The sequence below is a fragment of the Miniopterus natalensis genome, chromosome 13, assembly GCF_054644295.1.
Source record: "Miniopterus natalensis isolate mMinNat1 chromosome 13, mMinNat1.hap1, whole genome shotgun sequence".
NCBI classification, from domain to species: Eukaryota; Metazoa; Chordata; class Mammalia; order Chiroptera; family Miniopteridae; genus Miniopterus; species Miniopterus natalensis.
In genome coordinates this window covers 2,712,131-2,728,583 of record NC_142093.1, presented here as the reverse complement: position 1 = coordinate 2,728,583, position 16,453 = coordinate 2,712,131, and the positions used below count along the sequence as shown (strand labels likewise).

The window sequence follows — 16,453 nt, the reverse complement described above, 5'->3', positions numbered from 1 at the left end:
CCCAGGCCCCGCCCTGCCCTGCCCGAATCAAAGGGCTCCCTGGGTGTGGACCAGGCCCAGGTACCTATTTGCTGGCTTCCAGAGCAAGTCCCTTCCCAGTTTGGTCCTGGGGTCCCTGCAGTGGAGGATCAGGGAGGCAGCTATTGCTCCAGGCGGTTTCTGGAAACAGCTGGAAGCTCCCAAGTTCCACCGCCAAGGTCGATAGCTGCTCCCACCCGCCTGTTACTGAGCCTGGGATTCCAACAATGTGAGTGCCCGGCTCCCTCCTCAGGGCTCCCAGTGCAGTGTGGGGCATGTCACAGGCGACCAGGACAAGGGGAGTGAGGACACAGTGCCCTGGACAGGGCTCAGACCAGCATAAAGGAGGCCTGGGGTCCCACTCTCATAAAGGGGGGCATGTCATAAAAAATGAGTGTGGCCATGGGACCAGCACACCTGAGTCCTAGTCCTGGGCGGCTGTTTACCTATGTGAGGTCCTCGGTGAGGCAGGTGACCTTCCTGAGCCTGTTAGCCACATCCATAGTGGGTTAATTATCTGGGCCCATGGTGACTGTGGACCAGGTGAACTCAGGGCTGTGGATTGTTTAGGTTTAACTTGATCAAATGTGGTAGGAACATCAACCTGATTCTATTAGAGATTTATTGGCTTACTTAAATGAGTCTGGGGTATGGGCTTCAGGCATGGTTAGGTCCAGAAAGTCATGAGGACCCCGTTTCTTTATATATCAGCTCTCCTTTTGCCATGTGTGGCCCCCCCTCTCAAGAAAAGCCTGCCTCATGCCTGCTGCAGCCCGACACTGCTCCCTAAACTCCAAGGCCAGGGAAAAAACAGGCCTTCCCCACCCTCAGCCCCAACACAGGTCCTAAGCCTAGCTCTGGCAAGTAGGACCCTGGTCCTTGCTGCATGGAGTCTGGGATCCCGGTGGCTGTGACCAGGGGACTTTTGATAGTGGGAGTAGGGTCCCTCAGTGGCCTCTAGAGGCAGAGCTTTCCCAAGGCCCTACCAACCCCTGAAGCAGATTCCATCTTGCCAAAGTCAAGGGACAGCAGCTCCTCCTGCACCATCTCTGCCTCATCAGAGGGGAGCAGAGCTGGAGGCCTTCTCGGGGTCACAGGCAGCCCTTGAAACTCTTGGAATTTATTTTCATAGGATTGTTCAAGTTGTGATTCATTTTGCACCTTTGATCACATTATATTTACCTTTCATCTTATTACCCTGAAGGCCTTAGGATTCCAGGGCCCTTGTTCCTGTAATCATGTGTTTTGTAATTTATGACTATGAGCTCCACCCACGGCAATCATGTGGCCGGGCGGGGTTACCACCTTCCAAGAGTTCCTGGACCACAAACCTGTAGAGTCCAGGAAGATGAAACCCTCCTCTCCCCTGGGCCAGCGAGATTATTTCTTAGCCCCCATTTCGGGGGTATGTGTGTGGGGGAGGTGTCTGTCCCAGGCTTTATGCAGAGGTTTGGGTTCCAACACTCCCCGTCTTGCAGGCCATGCCTCCATCCAAATCCAAGGGGGCGTTGGGTCCCTCATCCTCAGCTTTTCCTAAGGGACTAACAACCACCTCCAGGGCTGCTGCAAGCTCAGGCCTCCATGATCAGTCTCTGTTCCCAGCACCTGGGAATCCCTTCTCGAGAAGCTGTTGCCCATTTAACTTTATCACTGGTAGGTGTCTGAAACAGGGGGGTTTCTAAAGTATGTCTGTCCCCCATCCTTCAGGAGCCACTCTAGTCCTTATAGCCAAGCCCAGGTGACTGTTACTGAACCCATACCTGCAACAGGCTCATTCATTCTCATCAATAAACCTGATGGGGAGAAACCCCTCCCAGGAGTAACAAGGAGACACAGGGGTGATGTTCTTAACACCCAGAGCACAGCAGGAGGGCAGCCCCTCTAGAGTGTGGGGTGGGTCCTAGCAGTCTTCTCTGGTCTCAATGGGCCAAGTCATGCAATCCAGTTGCCTCAAAGCCACGCAGCTACTCACTGGTAAGAGCTGGGACTGTTGCTATGCAGTTAAATCATTAGCGGGATCTCCCACTAACACAGGCAGGGCTACTGATCCTCACTACATGCAGAAACAGCTCCCTGGGCAGATGGTGCTAACAAATACTCCTGAGTTCCAGCCACAGAGCCAGGTTTGGCCACCCAACGGAGCAGCAGCCATGTTCACATGAAATGAAAAGTGCTTCTTAATTAAGTGTGTGTGTGTGGGGGGAGGGGGGTGGAAATCAAGGCATCTGGAACACAGTTCAGATGCAACAGCACCTCATTAAAACTGAGTGGGCCTGCCTTTCCCACAAGCAGGACTCAGCACCGGTTATTTCTAAAAAGCCTGAGTGTGGTTATAATGTGTAACAAGAGCTGGAAATCAATTTGGACTATATGAGGAGCCCATCCTGCCCAGATCTCGAAGGTCTGAGATGAACTGAGGTGAACCTGTTAAGATCGCCAGCTCCCTGGTTTCACCCCAAGACTGACTGAGCAGGCCTGGAATGAGGCCATGAGCCTGCATCTATCAAATACCTGAGACAACTCAGACTCCATGGCCTGATCACACCAGCTCTGATGTAGGTCCTCCAAGGGGAGCGTGGGGGTAGGTTCTAGAAAGAGTGCGGGTAGTGCTGGCATAGGTGGATGGCAGGAGGGGGTGTGACTGTGGCGTCCCCCAGGGAGGCTGTTCTGATAGCTGATGATCCCCAGGCCCTGAATATCCCTCATCATATCACCAACCTGACATTACATGTCAATGACACCCACTGAGTGCTTTGGGGTGCAAAGGCTGTGCTCCCCGCTACGTTCCTCCAGGGCGCAGAACATGCCTTCACCCAAGACATTCTCCACCCCAAAATATCAGCTCAAATTAATTTCCTCACTCAGCAGCCACTCAGTGAGGGCTGAACCTTGGAGATGGACAAAGCCTGGGCCCTGAGTGAGCACCTCCTCCACGGGGGAACCTGGCCGGAATCCTGATGCGAACAGGCAGGAAGGTGGCCTCGGTAAAGCCGGTCCCCAGTCCCACGCCCAGGAAAACAATCCCACCTCTCCACGCCTCCCCCCTCAACACTCCCATCCACTGAGAACAGTTTTTTTAAGAGACTTCCATCCAAATGCATCAGACTAAAACCAGTTCCCCTTTAAACTGATGGGAAATGGAAATCCTAGTTGGAGGAAGTGAATTCTTACAGACACAGCTAATGGGAGGCAGAATTCTAAAACCTGCCTCCGGCCTCCTCCCATGCCGGGAAACGTGTGGCAAAGCGTTTATTTATTTTTGTGTTGCAAGAGTGTCAGGACCACAGAATCTGGATTAACTGCAGTTAACAATAACTTGAAAGGTAGAAAAGGTCCCATATTACAGGAATTTTTAAGTGAACAATTTGACCATTTATACACTAAAGGATGAAAACTGACAATAGTATAGGCCAGTGGTCAACTGACATACAACACATGTTAACAGATGGGGCCAAATAACTGATGCATATTAGTTTGTGAAACATGGACGGGAGGCTGGGAGGGGAAGAGAGAGAAACATAAGTTAGAGACACAATGATTGGTCGCCTCCTACATGCACCCCAACCAAGGCCGGGGATTCAGCCTGCAACCGAGGCCATGTGTCCTTGGCCAGAATCGAACCTGGGACCCTTCAGTCCACAGGTCGACACTCTAGCCACTGAACCAAACTGTCTAACCTATCAGGTGAGGCTGAGATTTAGTAAACACTAAAATTAACTGCACTGAACAATAGATAAAATTATGAACTAAAAGTTAAGACTGGGAAATTATTTCAATTTCAAAGTATCAACTACAGGTATAATGTAAAAGGATAGTTTAAAAAACATTTCCTAGAATCTCGTACCCTTTGGGACAGTATGGATGGACCTGGAGAAAATTGTGCTGAGTGAAATAAGCCAGGCAGAGAGGGACAAACATCACGTAATCTCACTTATACCTGGAATCTGAAGAACTTAATAGACTGATGAACAGAATAGATCCAATGACATGGAAGCATGGATCAGACTGACGAATGAATGTCAGAGGGATGGAGGAGGGCCGGTGGTTGGAGGGGGAGAGATTAACCAAAGAATTTATATGCATATATGCACAACCCAAGGAAAAGGACAATGGTGGGGAGAGGGACTGGGCAGGGGGGGTGGGATGGGTCATTGAGGAGAAAAAGGGACATCTGTAATATATTTTTTTTAAAGTAAAATTTAAAAATTAAAAAAAAAATTTCCTATTAAGCCCATAGCACCTATTTATATGCAAATTAAACACACCCAGGTTGCCAGATGCAGCCAGCAGACCACACTTTGGTGCCTAGTGTTTAAGTTAGAGGGTCCTTCCCGTTCATCTCATGACACTAGGCCCAGGCTACAGAACACAAAACACAACCCACCTCCTACGTGGTGGCAACAGGATTAATACTCAGGTATACACAGGACTGAACTTAAAGATGAAAAGGCACTTCAGCTCACAGATAACATGCTTACATTACAGTTTAACTTGGCCACCTGGTAAATTTTGAGCTGGCCCCCATTAATGGTCAACAGAATACTGTGCATTTGGTGTACAAACTACTCAGCTTAGGCTAAATAGGGCCTTTATACAGACAATATAAGCTATGTTTATCTGCGTATAAAGTGCCAATTTCACATACGAGCAAACTAGCACACCTTGGATTCATTCAGAAGTCAGCATCCAGGGTAAAAGAATTCTCTGTTGGGCTTGACATCACTCCCATCCTCTGGTACTCTCCTACTCTCTTCTCAAAGAAGTTCGTTTTCCCTTCCAGCGAAATATTCTCCATGAAGTCAAATGGGTTTTCCGCGTGGAAAACCTGAAATGTTCACAGCAAAACATAAATGCAGAGCACGGGTCTCACAAGAACTAGGGGGCTCCGAACAACACCTCACCTTGCTGAAACCCAGCTCCAGCATGAGTCTGTCGGCCACGAACTCAATGTACTGCTCCATCAAAATACAATTCATCCCGATGAGGTTCACCGGCAAGGCCTTCGTGAGGAACTCCTAGGGACCAAGGCACAGCTTCTCAGTAACACGGAGGCACAAACACATCTCGGGGCAGCACGCGACCTTACAGCCACCCACCTGTTCAATCTTGACAGCATTGATAATTATGTCTTGCACTCTCTTCTCAGAAGGTTTGTGCAGTAGGTGTTTGAACATCAGGCAGGCAAAGTCACAGTGCAGACCCTAGGACAGAAGGTCCAATGTCACCGTAAAACCAGGAGATGGCCATCATTAACCCGCGCTCAGTAACGGCTTTATCTTTCTCTGCGTTCTCTTTGTACATCCTGCTTGGCCACCCTAAGAGCACTTAACACTGTTGAAAGGAAGGCGAGGGTAACGCAGTCGACTCTGCTCATGTCCCTGGAATAGGCTCAGCCCACTCAAGGCTCTCAATGCTGCCACCTAGGCGCTGCCAGCAGGCCCAGCCTGGTCCTCGCCACTCCGTCACGTGGCTAAGGGTGGCGGATTACTTCCGCTCAAAGCATCCTTCCTGCCTGCATGCCACCCTGCCCTCTTCTTTCGACATTACTAATCGCAGGAGAGGCAAAGCTCTGACTAGGCTGCTTTTTAGATTTACAATCTAATGTGCAGGAAACTGGTAATGCAATTTCAAGTGAATCAACTCTGCAAGTCTCAACGCATTAAATCCCAAGTAATACTGACGTGGCCTAAACTAGAATACCTAGGCCCCTCCCCTCCCCTCTGCAGCTTAATCCAATCACTCAAGAGGCCTAAACTAGAATACCTAGGCCCCTCCCCTCCCCTCTGCAGCTTAATCCAATCACTCAAGAGGCCTAAACTAGAATACCTAGGCCCCTCTCCTCCCCTCTGCAGCTTAATCCAAGCACTCAAGAGATGCACACCGGACCAGAATGGGTTCTCATTTCACCGAGATGCTCATCAACTAACTTTGAATTGCAGGAGGAACATACAGAATACCAGCAAAGAACCACATCCCTTTAAAAATCCCACCATCCATAGAGACACCAATTATAAATGTACTGTGATAATATATTGAGAATGAGTAAAATAATTTCAAAATATTACTTGAAGTATTTCACCCCCTGCCAATATGTACGTGGTTGAATTTCACATGTGAAATGTGGATATAAGGAAACCTGGTATCTTGGGGTCCCCTTCAGTGAACATGCCTCTAAGAGTTGGGGTTGGGGCGCAGACTAGCCTATTACCCTGAACCAGACTCACCTCATCTCTGCTAATGAGTTCGTTGGAAAACGTGAGGCCAGGCATCAGTCCCCGCTTCTTGAGCCAGAAAATTGATGCAAAAGAACCAGAAAAGAAGATGCCTTCCACCGCAGCAAAAGCTACAACACGCTCTCCTATTTGAGAGTTAACACCAAAATAGTTCCAGTGAGTCAAGGTTCACGTTCAGAGGAAGGGCCAACAAACCAGTAACGGAACTTAGAAAATGAAGGACAGGGGCAAGGATGGCCACAGGCACCCTTACCATAGGTGGCCTCTTTGTCCCCAATCCAGCGCAAGGCCCAGTCTGCCTTCTTCTTGACACAAGGCATCGTCTCGATGGCGTTGAAGAGAAACTCCCTGCAGGCACACGGAACGTCGGCATCCCAGCCAAGACCTTGTGCCACAAGTTTCCAGACCAGAGCACCGGGACACAAGGCCGAAGGGCTCAGATGGGCATGTTTTTACTGATTTGTCTTTTCCTTCACTGTTCTTTTAAAATCTCAACATTATTTGGTTTATGTTAATATAAACTTAGGGATTCGTTAGTTTGTATTGGCCTCCAAGACCTACTAATGCTGTAAGTCTTAGTCCATTACACCAAGAGCGTTTACCGGCTTAACTCCTACTTAGAACATGAACCCCCTTGTCCAGCAGGCCCAGGCTGTGCCCACCGCCCACAGCCCCATCAGTCACTGAGCCATCTCTGCTTTCAGAAAGAGACCACATTCACATAACTTTTATTACAGTATAGTTACGGCAGTTGTTTATTAGTTATTGTCGTCACTCTCCCTGTGCCTAACTTATAGGTTATATTTTATGATAGGTATGTAATGTATAGGAGAAAACATAGTACATATAAGGTTGGGTGCTATCCAAGGTTTCAGGCATCCACGGCGTCTTGAAATGTATCCCCTCTGGATGGGGGTGGGGGCATACGGGGCTACTGTACCATGTAATTCCTCTCCCTTGTACTTCCAGGTCACATTTCTGTACTGGATTACTAGGCTCTTTAAAAAAATAAGCTGCGTACTATTTGCACCATCCACTCCCTCCGCTCCACCCCACCCCACCCCACCCCCACACTGTAGATAAGATTTGCTAGAGTAAAACCTGTCACACCTAGATTTTACTTATCACGTGGAGCCTAAAGGCGGCATTAGATAAGAGGATCAGCATACTCCCACCTCTAAAAATGGAGTAGCTTCATAACTGCGTTTAAGCCATCGGCTAATAAAGTGAATCTGGCTTCCTCTGGAAGAAGGCCGGACCGGGGATTTTCTTAGACTTGGTCATTCAGGAGTCACTTTCCCATCCGCAGAAACGTGAAATGAATCATGTGTGGGTCCTCAGCATGTTGGCGTACCACCCAAATACTCACCTATCTTTGGAATCTTTAATGTAGGTGTCAATGAGGAGACTGTACATTTCAGAATGTATGTTTTCCATGGCAATTTGGAAGCCGTAGAAGCAGCGGGCCTCGGTGATCTGAACCTCCTGGCTAAACCGCTCCACCTGGTGGCCAACACACCCAAACGTTCAGGTCCGGGAAAAGCCACCAGCCCTTTTTTGTGCCATTTTAAGATGTGTTTATACAATTCATTATTCTGTGACAAAGCTGGACATTTACGTCATATGTGCAATTTACAGATCAGGAAATAGATAACCTGTTTTTCTGTGAACACTTGGCTAGAACCCGTTACTACTCGACATCAAAGGCTGTGTCAGGGGAAGAAAACACCCCGAGGAAGAAACAACTGTGGAGTATGTTATAAATCGGGACATGCCACGTAAACTACTGGCTTCTAGACAGACGCCTATGCATTTGGGACCAGAAAATTTATAAGACCAGGAAAAAAAGAACTGGTACTCCTTGAAGTGAGTCAGAGAGCGGGTTTCGGGGGCCAGCTCACCAGGTTCTCATTCACTATGCCGTCGCTGGCTGCAAAGAAAGCCAGGACGTGGGAAATGAAGTGCCTCTCCTCGGGCTTCAGGGCGTCCCAGTGCTGCAGGTCCTTGGAAAGGTCCACCTGCAGTTTGGAAGTGCCAGGTGGGGGTCAGACACGCAGGGCCTCACGCACCCCAGGGATTCTCCAACTTTCTGCCCCGCTCGGGCCATGCACCCCTCACAAGGGCTCCCCTTCACCCCTTGGGCGCGAGGCCTGACCTCCCCCGAAGCGCCCGGCGCCCCCGGCCCCGGTTACCTCCTCGGCCGTCCAGAAGGACGCCTCGGCCTTCTTATACATCTGCCAGATGTCGTGGTACTCGATGGGAAAGATGACAAAGCGGCGCGGGTTTTCTCTCAGCAGCGGCTCGTCCTGCACGCCCGCGGCGGGCACCGGGGTTTTCTGCGCGAGGAGGTGGCGAGGGCGCACGTCCAAGTGCCCGGCGAGCCGTATGAGACCGCCACCCTCCCCGCCCCGGGCCGGCAGCCCCATGCGGTTCGCCGTCTCGGTGCCATCGGTCCCTACCCACCTCCCCACGGTGGGCACGGGACCCAGGGGAAGCAAGCAGGAGCTCTGCGCCCCCCTGCACCCGGAAACCCCAGCCCGCTTGGCGGGAAAGCGCGCGGGGGGAGGAGCCAGGCTGGCGGACAAAGCGCAGCCGGAGCCTTGGCGCCAAGGGCGGGCCCGTCCCGCGCGCCCCTCCCGCGCCCGGGGTCCCGGGGCCCCGCTCACCCGCTGGGCCGGCTCCTGGAAGATCCTCCGCGCCGTCTTGCTGGCCAGCACGCGCGTGCCGCTGAGCGCGGGGGGCTGCGGGGAGACGCGCGGTGAGCGCAGCCCGGCCGGCCCCGCCGCCCCGCCCCGCGCCGCGCCGCCCCGCGCGGTGCTCACCGTGTTCTCCTGGCGCAGGCCGAGCCCCTTCAGGGACGAGAGCTGCAGCTGCCGCTGGAGCTGCTGCGGGTCCGGGAGGCTGGCGAGCGGGCGGCGGGGCGAGAGCATGGCTGCGGCGGGGCCGGTGCAGGGAGCGCCCGCGCCTTCCCGCCAGAGCTTTTAAACAGTCGGGGGGCTCTGGGCGCAGCTCCGTCCCCATTGGACGGGCCCGAAGCCCCCGAGGCCGCCCACACCTATGACTGCAGACCCCGCCCCGCGGGGTTGGGACTGGGGCCACCGCCCCGCCCTGCGGCTCCCGCGTCTCTTGGGAAGGGCAGAGGGTTTCAAGGTTGGGCAAAGTGGGGCTTGCAACCGGACCCAACGCGTGGGATTATCTTCTTTTTAATGTTTTTAATTGATTTTAGAGAAAGAGGGAGAAAGTGATGAGAGAGAAGCATCCATGTGAGAGAAACATCGATGTGAGAAACTTCCATCGAACCTGGGTACGTGCCCTGACCGGGAATCGAACCCACCACCTGGGTCTGTGTCTGGGTCTATGCCCTGCCCGGGAATCGAACCCACTACCTGGGTCTGTGTCCTGCCCGGGAATCGAACCCACTACCTGGGTCTGTGTCCTGACTGGGAATCGAACCCACTACCTGGGTCTGTGTCCTGACCGGGAATCGAACCCACCACCTGGGTCTGTGTCTGGGTCTATGCCCTGCCCGGGAATCGAACCCACTACCAGGGTCTGTGTCCTGCCCGGGAATCGAACCCACTACTTGGGTCTGTGTCCTGACTGGGAATCGAACCCACTACCTGGGTCTGTGTCCTGACTGGGAATCGAACCCACTACCTGGGTCTGTGTCCTGCCCGGGAATCGAACCCACTACTTGGGTCTGTGTCCTGACTGGGAATCGAACCCACTACCTGGGTCTGTGTCCTGACTGGGAATCGAACCCACTACCTGGGTCTTTGTCCTGACTAGGAATCGAACCCACTACCTGGGTCTGTGTCCTGCCCGGGAATCCAGCCCACTACCTGGGTCTGTGTCCTGACCGGGTATTGAACCCGCAACCTTCTCGTGTGGGGACTACGGTCCAATCAACTGAGCCGCGCGGCCAGGGCCCGTGGGGTTACTAACGAGAGGAATAAATGTAATCCGTGTAAAATGCTCAGCCCTCCGAAAACCAGGTTAAGTAAGTGACAGGGGGCCCCGGCTGCCGTGTCCCACGGACACTGCGGCTGCCGTCAGAGCCCTGTCCCCCGTGTCAACACTGAGACGTTGCAAACCGCGCAAAAATGGCCGAGAGACTAGCTGGAAACACTGCCGCCCGCGCAAAGTCCCGAGGCAGCGGAGAGGGTGGCTGGGGAGCAGTGTTCGGCGCGCTGGGCTCGGGGCCGAGGAAACCCGGGCTCCACTCTCCACGTGCTTTTTTCGAATGAGTCGCCCCAGCCACGGAAGAGCCGCAGGGACGGGCGGTGCGCCCGGGCCGCGGCGCGCACCGGAGCCTGCCTAGGAGCCGCGCCCCGCTTTCAGTCTCACTTTCCCCCGGCCATTAAAACGACACAGACCTGTGCTCAGCAGAAAGGAAGAGGCGCCACGAGGCCGGGAGCCGCCGCCGCCGCCCTGCCCCCCGCCCCCGCCCCCGCCTCCCCGAGCCGCAGGGGCGGCCCCGTCCTCCCGCCTCCGTCCTTTCTCTCCGGCTCCGCCCGCACCGAGAGGCGCGCGCAGGGCGCCCCGGGGTCCTCCTGGCGCCCCCGCCGGGCCGGGCTGGGGTCCGCAGCGCCCGGTCTTTGACCCCGGGGCCGGGCGCCCCGCGCCGCGCGCAGCCTGCACCTCCCGGTTTCGGGTCCCGCGCGGCTCTGACGGCTCATCCACTAGGATCGCGGTTGATAGCGATGCGCCTATGCGATTGGTCCACCGAGGCCCCGCCCCAGCTCCGGGTTGCCCAATCCCACGCCCCGGCCCCGGCCACGCCCCGGCCACGCCCTGCTGGACCCGCGCTTTTGCGTCCGGCCCCCGCGGCCAAGAAGCGGGCGGGGGGGTGGGTTTCCCGCAGCCGGTCCCTGCTGCGCTGGCCCCACGCCCGCTCGGGGCCGTCCAGGTAAAACTAACGGCAGCAGCCCCGCAGCCAGGGCGCCTGGACCAGGGGGCGCACCCCTGGGACCTAGACCCCGGTGCAGGCAGCGTTTGGCTCTGCTGCATGGGCGAGGGAGCGAAGGCCTGGGAGTCACGGAGACGGCCCAAGGTCACGCGGTGAAACTCGCCTCCCCCAGCTTTTTGCAGATTTGATGCTTCACCCCCGGGTGTTTCGTCAGGTAGCTCCTAAAACTAAGGACGCCCTCGGCCCTAGCCACACCTCGGCTCCGGCTCCGTAGACTTCTGTTTGCTTACGCTCATTTTAAATTCTCCGTCCGCCCCGTCGAATCCCCAGTTTCCTATGGTATCTGTTGTCCAGTCTCGTTGCTTTTCTGTTGCAGCAGTTTCACTTTGGCGGATGCTCTCATGTTCCCCCGGGAAGGGCCAGCCCTGAAGGGCTGTGCAGAGGGTGGCCCACCAGGACCCACTGGAGTCACACCTCCAGGCTGCTTCTGGGGGTTTCGCTGGAGGGGAAGGAGCCCTATCCGAGGAGATGAGGCTGGAAGGAAGTTTCTCCCCTGGCTGGGCCTTGGGGGCGGGGGGAGTGGGGAGTGAGTGCTCTGGGCTGTTCAATTCCTACAAGAGGTATTTTTTTTTCTCTTTGTTTTAAATTTTTGGCCTATAGCCTTTAAATATCCTTATCGTAGGGGTGGTGAACACAGAATACAATACACACAATGCAATACAGTCGATGTATTATAGAATTGTACACCTGAAACCTATATAACTTGATTAACCAATGTCACCCAATAAATTCAATAAAGATCCTTATTGTATAAAAACGAAACACTTTATTGTAAAAAATGCGAACAATAGCCCTTGTCGGGTAGCTCAGTTGGTTAGAGCATCATCCCAATACACCACGGTTGCGGGTTCAATCTCCAGTCATGGGGTCATGGCCCATGCAAGAAGCAACCAACGAATGCATGTGGAAGGAGCAACAACGCTCACTCTCTTTTAAAAAATCAATACATTTTTGAAAATGCAAATAATATAAAAATATATAAACAGAAGAGTAAATGTTTTCCATAATATTAAGCCCCAAAGCGGATCTGTCAGATCTTTCTTTCCAGGCACACCCTCTGGGACCGTTACTCTCACCGCTTTGTAGCTCGCTTTTCTCACAGAAGATGCCCCCACGATCCTCCATGTTCAGCACCTGGCATAAGGCTAAGGTTGTGGGGTGCCAGGCCCAGGCGGCCTAGGTTGCCTTGCGAATGAACGTGTTTCCCTGGGTAATAACTACCTAGAACCTACTTCAGAGGACTTTTGTGAGGGTTAAATGAGATAACATGTGTAAAGCGCTATGAAAGTTCCTGGAACGTGAAAAGCCAGAGTTGCCATTATAATGTGTCTAACAATCCTCTTTAACAAACACTTAGGTCATCTTTCAAACTTGCATGCGCACCTTCCAGCAGCTTGTCAGAATGCTGGCCAATTCACGTTCTCACTCAGCGGTGTGTGGGAGCGCCACTTTATATCCCGGCCGGCGATCTTTGATGAGTGGAAACTAATGTTGCCGTGCTGTCTTAATATGAATTATCTGATTACTGGTAAAATTGAATATGGACATTTATATTCTCTGAATTTCCTGGTATTTGTCCAATTACTGGTTGGGTCCTTTACCACTTTCATATTGATTCGTAGGTGCTCTGTATCTTTTGGATGGTATCCCATTTCCTATTATGTACGTTGCAGTTACTTTGCCAGGTTTTTCATTTATGTCTTTTCTCTTTTTAAATTATAACTTATTTTGAAATAGTTCAAGGTTTTCCATTTGTCTTTTCTCTCCCTCTCTTTTTTAAAAATCTTTACCTGAGGATAGTTTTTCCATTGCTTTTCAGAGAGTGGAAGGGAGAGAGAGAGAAACATCTCACATCAACTGGTTGCCTCCCGAATGCGCCCCGACCAGGGCCGGGGACCGAGCCTGCAACCAAGGTACGTGCCCTTGATTGGAACTGAACCTGGGACCCGTCAGTCTGAGGGGCAACGCTCTAACCACTGAGAAAACCGGCTAGGGCTTTTTTCTCTTTTTTTAATCATAACTTTGTCTTTTGAAATAATTTAAGATACAGAAGTTGCTAAATAGTACCAAGAGTCCTTGTGTACTCTTCCCCCAGTGTTTTACTCAACCGCAGCTCATTGTCAAAATTAGGAACTTGACCTGTTGCAATCCCATTAAGTAAATTATGAGACCTATTGAGATTTCACTGGTTTCTACATGACTTGTGGTTGTGCGCATGATTCTTGGACATTTTATTGGGTGTGTAGATCTGCATGATCATCGCCAGGTCAGGATGCAGCACTGTTCCATCTCCACAAACAAAATCCCTGTTTTATTCACCAGTATTCATGCCTTCCCCCGACCCCGGCTCCTGGTAACCACCTGTCTGGTCTCCATCACCATAACTCTGTCACTCAGAGAATATCATATGAATAGAATCACACATTGTGCGGCACTTGGAGACTGGCTTTTTTCATGCATCACAAAGCCCTTGAAATGGACCGCGGTTGCAGTCAGTTCCTCTTTATTTCGGAGTGTTTACCACGTACCTGCGGCAGACATCTGTTTTTCCCCAGGTTTTAGCTATTGAAAAATAAAGCTGTTATGAATATTCACATACAGGTTTTTGTGTGACTGTGTTTTCATTTTTAAAAAATAATAAAAAATAACCCTTGTTTTAATTTACATTTCCAGCATTAACTTTTACAGGAGTATTTTAATAGGTTGACAGTGTAGAGTTTGAGACAAAATTGATACTATTACCTGCTGCATCTGTCATAATCCTGCCTGGTGAGAAAGGCTGACAAAGTCGGACAAGAGACCAGAGGTTCACCGGAGGGGGCACCTGGAAAGGGCCGTACTTCGGGGCATGGCCTTCGGGGTCAGACAGGCCAGGAGGATCCCCTCCGCCACACCCTGGCCGTGCAACCGGGCAACTTCTTCTTCGACTTCCCCGCCCTCGGCTGTGAGACGGCGTTACTACTGCCCAGGCTGCATGAGGCTCACAGGAGACAGTCTGTGGCAGGCCTAGCACAGTGCCCGGTGTGTGGCGGTCCTCAGAAAATGAATTGCAGGCTTTGGGGCTCTGCTTGAGTGTTTCCCAAGCTCTGTCCGTGCCCATCCTCCAAAAGCCCCGCTGTGTTACCTGATAAGACCCAGGGGAGGTGTCCCTGTGCCCTCTCCGCCTGGGCCTGCTGGGCAGGCCCGAGAGGCTTATCTTGGCCTGGCCCCTGGGCAGTGGGTAGAGCGTGGGGTTGGGGGGTCCACAGCCAGCACTGGAACTAAAACCCGCTGACTTCCCGTCTCATCTCAGGAAAGCAGAAGTCCACATCCTTGTGAGGCCCACAAGGCCCATGAGGTTTAACGGGGTTAACTCCCCATCTGCACCCCTTGTCCCTGAAGGTGTGGGGCGGGCTGTGACCTCTGCAATTTCTAGTCCCTTGACCCCCTAGGAATGGGCAACCAACACCGGCCTTCCTAAGGAAGCCTAACTGAAGCCATTTACTGGCCGTGGAGGGAAAGGGAAGCTCTGCCTTCCCGCCGCATGTGGAGCTTGGAGAACCAAGAGCCTTGCAGGAGCCCAGAGTGGGCAGTGGACTCGCTGGGGGGGAAAGCGGAACCGAGGGAGGAGAGAGACTGTTAGGATTCTTTCGGCTGCAAGTGACAGACACTTAAGCAAAAGGGTATCTACTGGTTTACGTGCCTGAAAAGTCCAGAACGTCTCTCCCACCGCGTCTGCCCCAGCACCCAGCACCCAGCACCCAGCACCCAGCAGCGCCATCGCCTTCTACCCCCACCCCAGCTCCGGCTCCCGCAGTGCTCCTGTCCCCACCCCCAAGTAGCCTAACCCCAGAGGTCCTCCACCTCTCTCGCCCTCCTGTCCTCCTAAGACATGAGGGGGCATGGGTGAGACCCTCCTGTTCTGCTTTCACGCAGAAAACTATTCAAGGGGAGCTAAAAACAAAACAAAAACATGGAACCATGACTTAATGTTAGCTCAGCTAGAAAAAAAGCCAATTGATATTTAGTTTTAAATCTGAACATTTTACTTCTTCATAAAAAGAGCCTAGTGATTAATCTAGGGGCTGACAATAATCCCTGGTATTTAGACAATAATCCACACACACACCCATATATATATGTGTATTATATATAACAAAACCTTAAAAACCATATGTTCTTAAACATTTGCATTAAGACATTTTTAGCCCTGGCCAATGTGACTCGGTTGGCTGGAGCGTCAACCTGTAGAGTGGAAGGTTTCGTATTCGATCCCCAGTCAGGGCACATATGGGAGGCAACCAGCCCACCTCTCTCACTCTCTGTCCCTTCCCTTCTCTCTAACATCAATAAGCATGTATTTGGGGGAGGAATAAAAAACAAACATTTTTATTTCACATTTACTTAAATCTCCATAAGGGGTTTAAACCGGATTTACCATAACCCACTCAGGTGGCCGAGGTGCTGACACTGTCTGCTGACCCTGGCAGATTCACACACACCTCCCCCACCCCCCCACCCCCCCCACCCCCCGGTGGCCGGGAGGACGCCCTGGGTGGACAGCCTCAAAGAGCCTCCCGCCTGGCTTCCGCGGTGCGGCCAGTGGGAGCATCCCTAGGAGACTGGAGGGAGAGAGGAGAAGGGGCAGGTGGTTCTCTCCCTGGCTCTTTACCTGAAGGGTCACATGGGCTATTGTCATCCTTGACCAAGGTCCCAGCTCCTGCCCAACAGCCTGCTCCACAGATCAGGCAAATAATAACAAATGCCGTATGTTCTCACTTATACGTGAAATCTTAAAAAACAACTTACTGACACAAGGAACAGATTGGTGGCTGCCAGAGGCGGGGGTGAAGTGGGGGATGGGTGACTTGGGTGATGACAGTGAAAAGGCACAAACGGTCAGTCATATGATAAAAAGTCCTCGGACATAATATACACATGGTGACTGCAACTCTAAAACAAAACCCCACACAGAAAGACAGTTCTGAGGACGGCTGGGCCAGGCTCCTCCCTGGAGAGAAAGAGTGGCTCCCACGCCCTCCTCTGGCTCTGATTGCTCACTCAGCAGTTACTGAGGGCCGAGCACTGTTCTAGGAGCCACAGTCATAGCAGCAGCAAACAATTCACCAAGAAATCCCGGCCCCCGGGAGCCTATATGCCGGCAAGAGGAAAACAGGCACAAGCAATAAACATAATCAGTGTATTAAATTGTATGTGGGAAGGAGAAAAGCCATGGAAAGGGGCTAGAGCGAAA

At 52.4% G+C, this 16,453-nt stretch overlaps 1 protein-coding gene across 1 annotated transcript; it reads right to left on the bottom strand.

The window, feature by feature from the left end:
* Positions 1-3,254: 3,254 nt before the first annotated feature.
* RRM2 (ribonucleotide reductase regulatory subunit M2) lies at positions 3,255-9,367 on the bottom strand. The gene is made up of 10 exons (XM_087823337.1): positions 9,074-9,367; positions 8,918-8,992; positions 8,444-8,587; positions 8,153-8,269; positions 7,621-7,754; positions 6,505-6,599; positions 6,243-6,376; positions 5,115-5,219; positions 4,920-5,033; positions 3,255-4,843 (listed from the first exon to the last, which is right to left on the bottom strand). The coding sequence occupies exons 1-10, from the start codon at positions 9,179-9,181 to the stop codon at positions 4,691-4,693; spliced, it is 1,179 nt and encodes a 392-aa protein (XP_087679463.1). The 5' UTR covers positions 9,182-9,367; the 3' UTR covers positions 3,255-4,690.
* Between the last annotated feature and the right edge of the window lie 7,086 nt (positions 9,368-16,453).

Coding starts and splice junctions, on each gene's coding strand:
- RRM2 (XM_087823337.1), bottom strand. CDS start 9,181: ATGCTCTCGCCCCGCCGCCCGCTCGCCAGCCTCCCGGACCCGCAGCAG. Junction 5,220..6,242: donor AACTCATTAGCAGAGATGAG/GTGAGTCTGGTT, acceptor CTTCTGTCCTAG/GGTCTGCACTGTGACTTTGC. Junction 5,034..5,114: donor ATGCTGTCAAGATTGAACAG/GTGGGTGGCTGT, acceptor CTTGGTCCCTAG/GAGTTCCTCACGAAGGCCTT.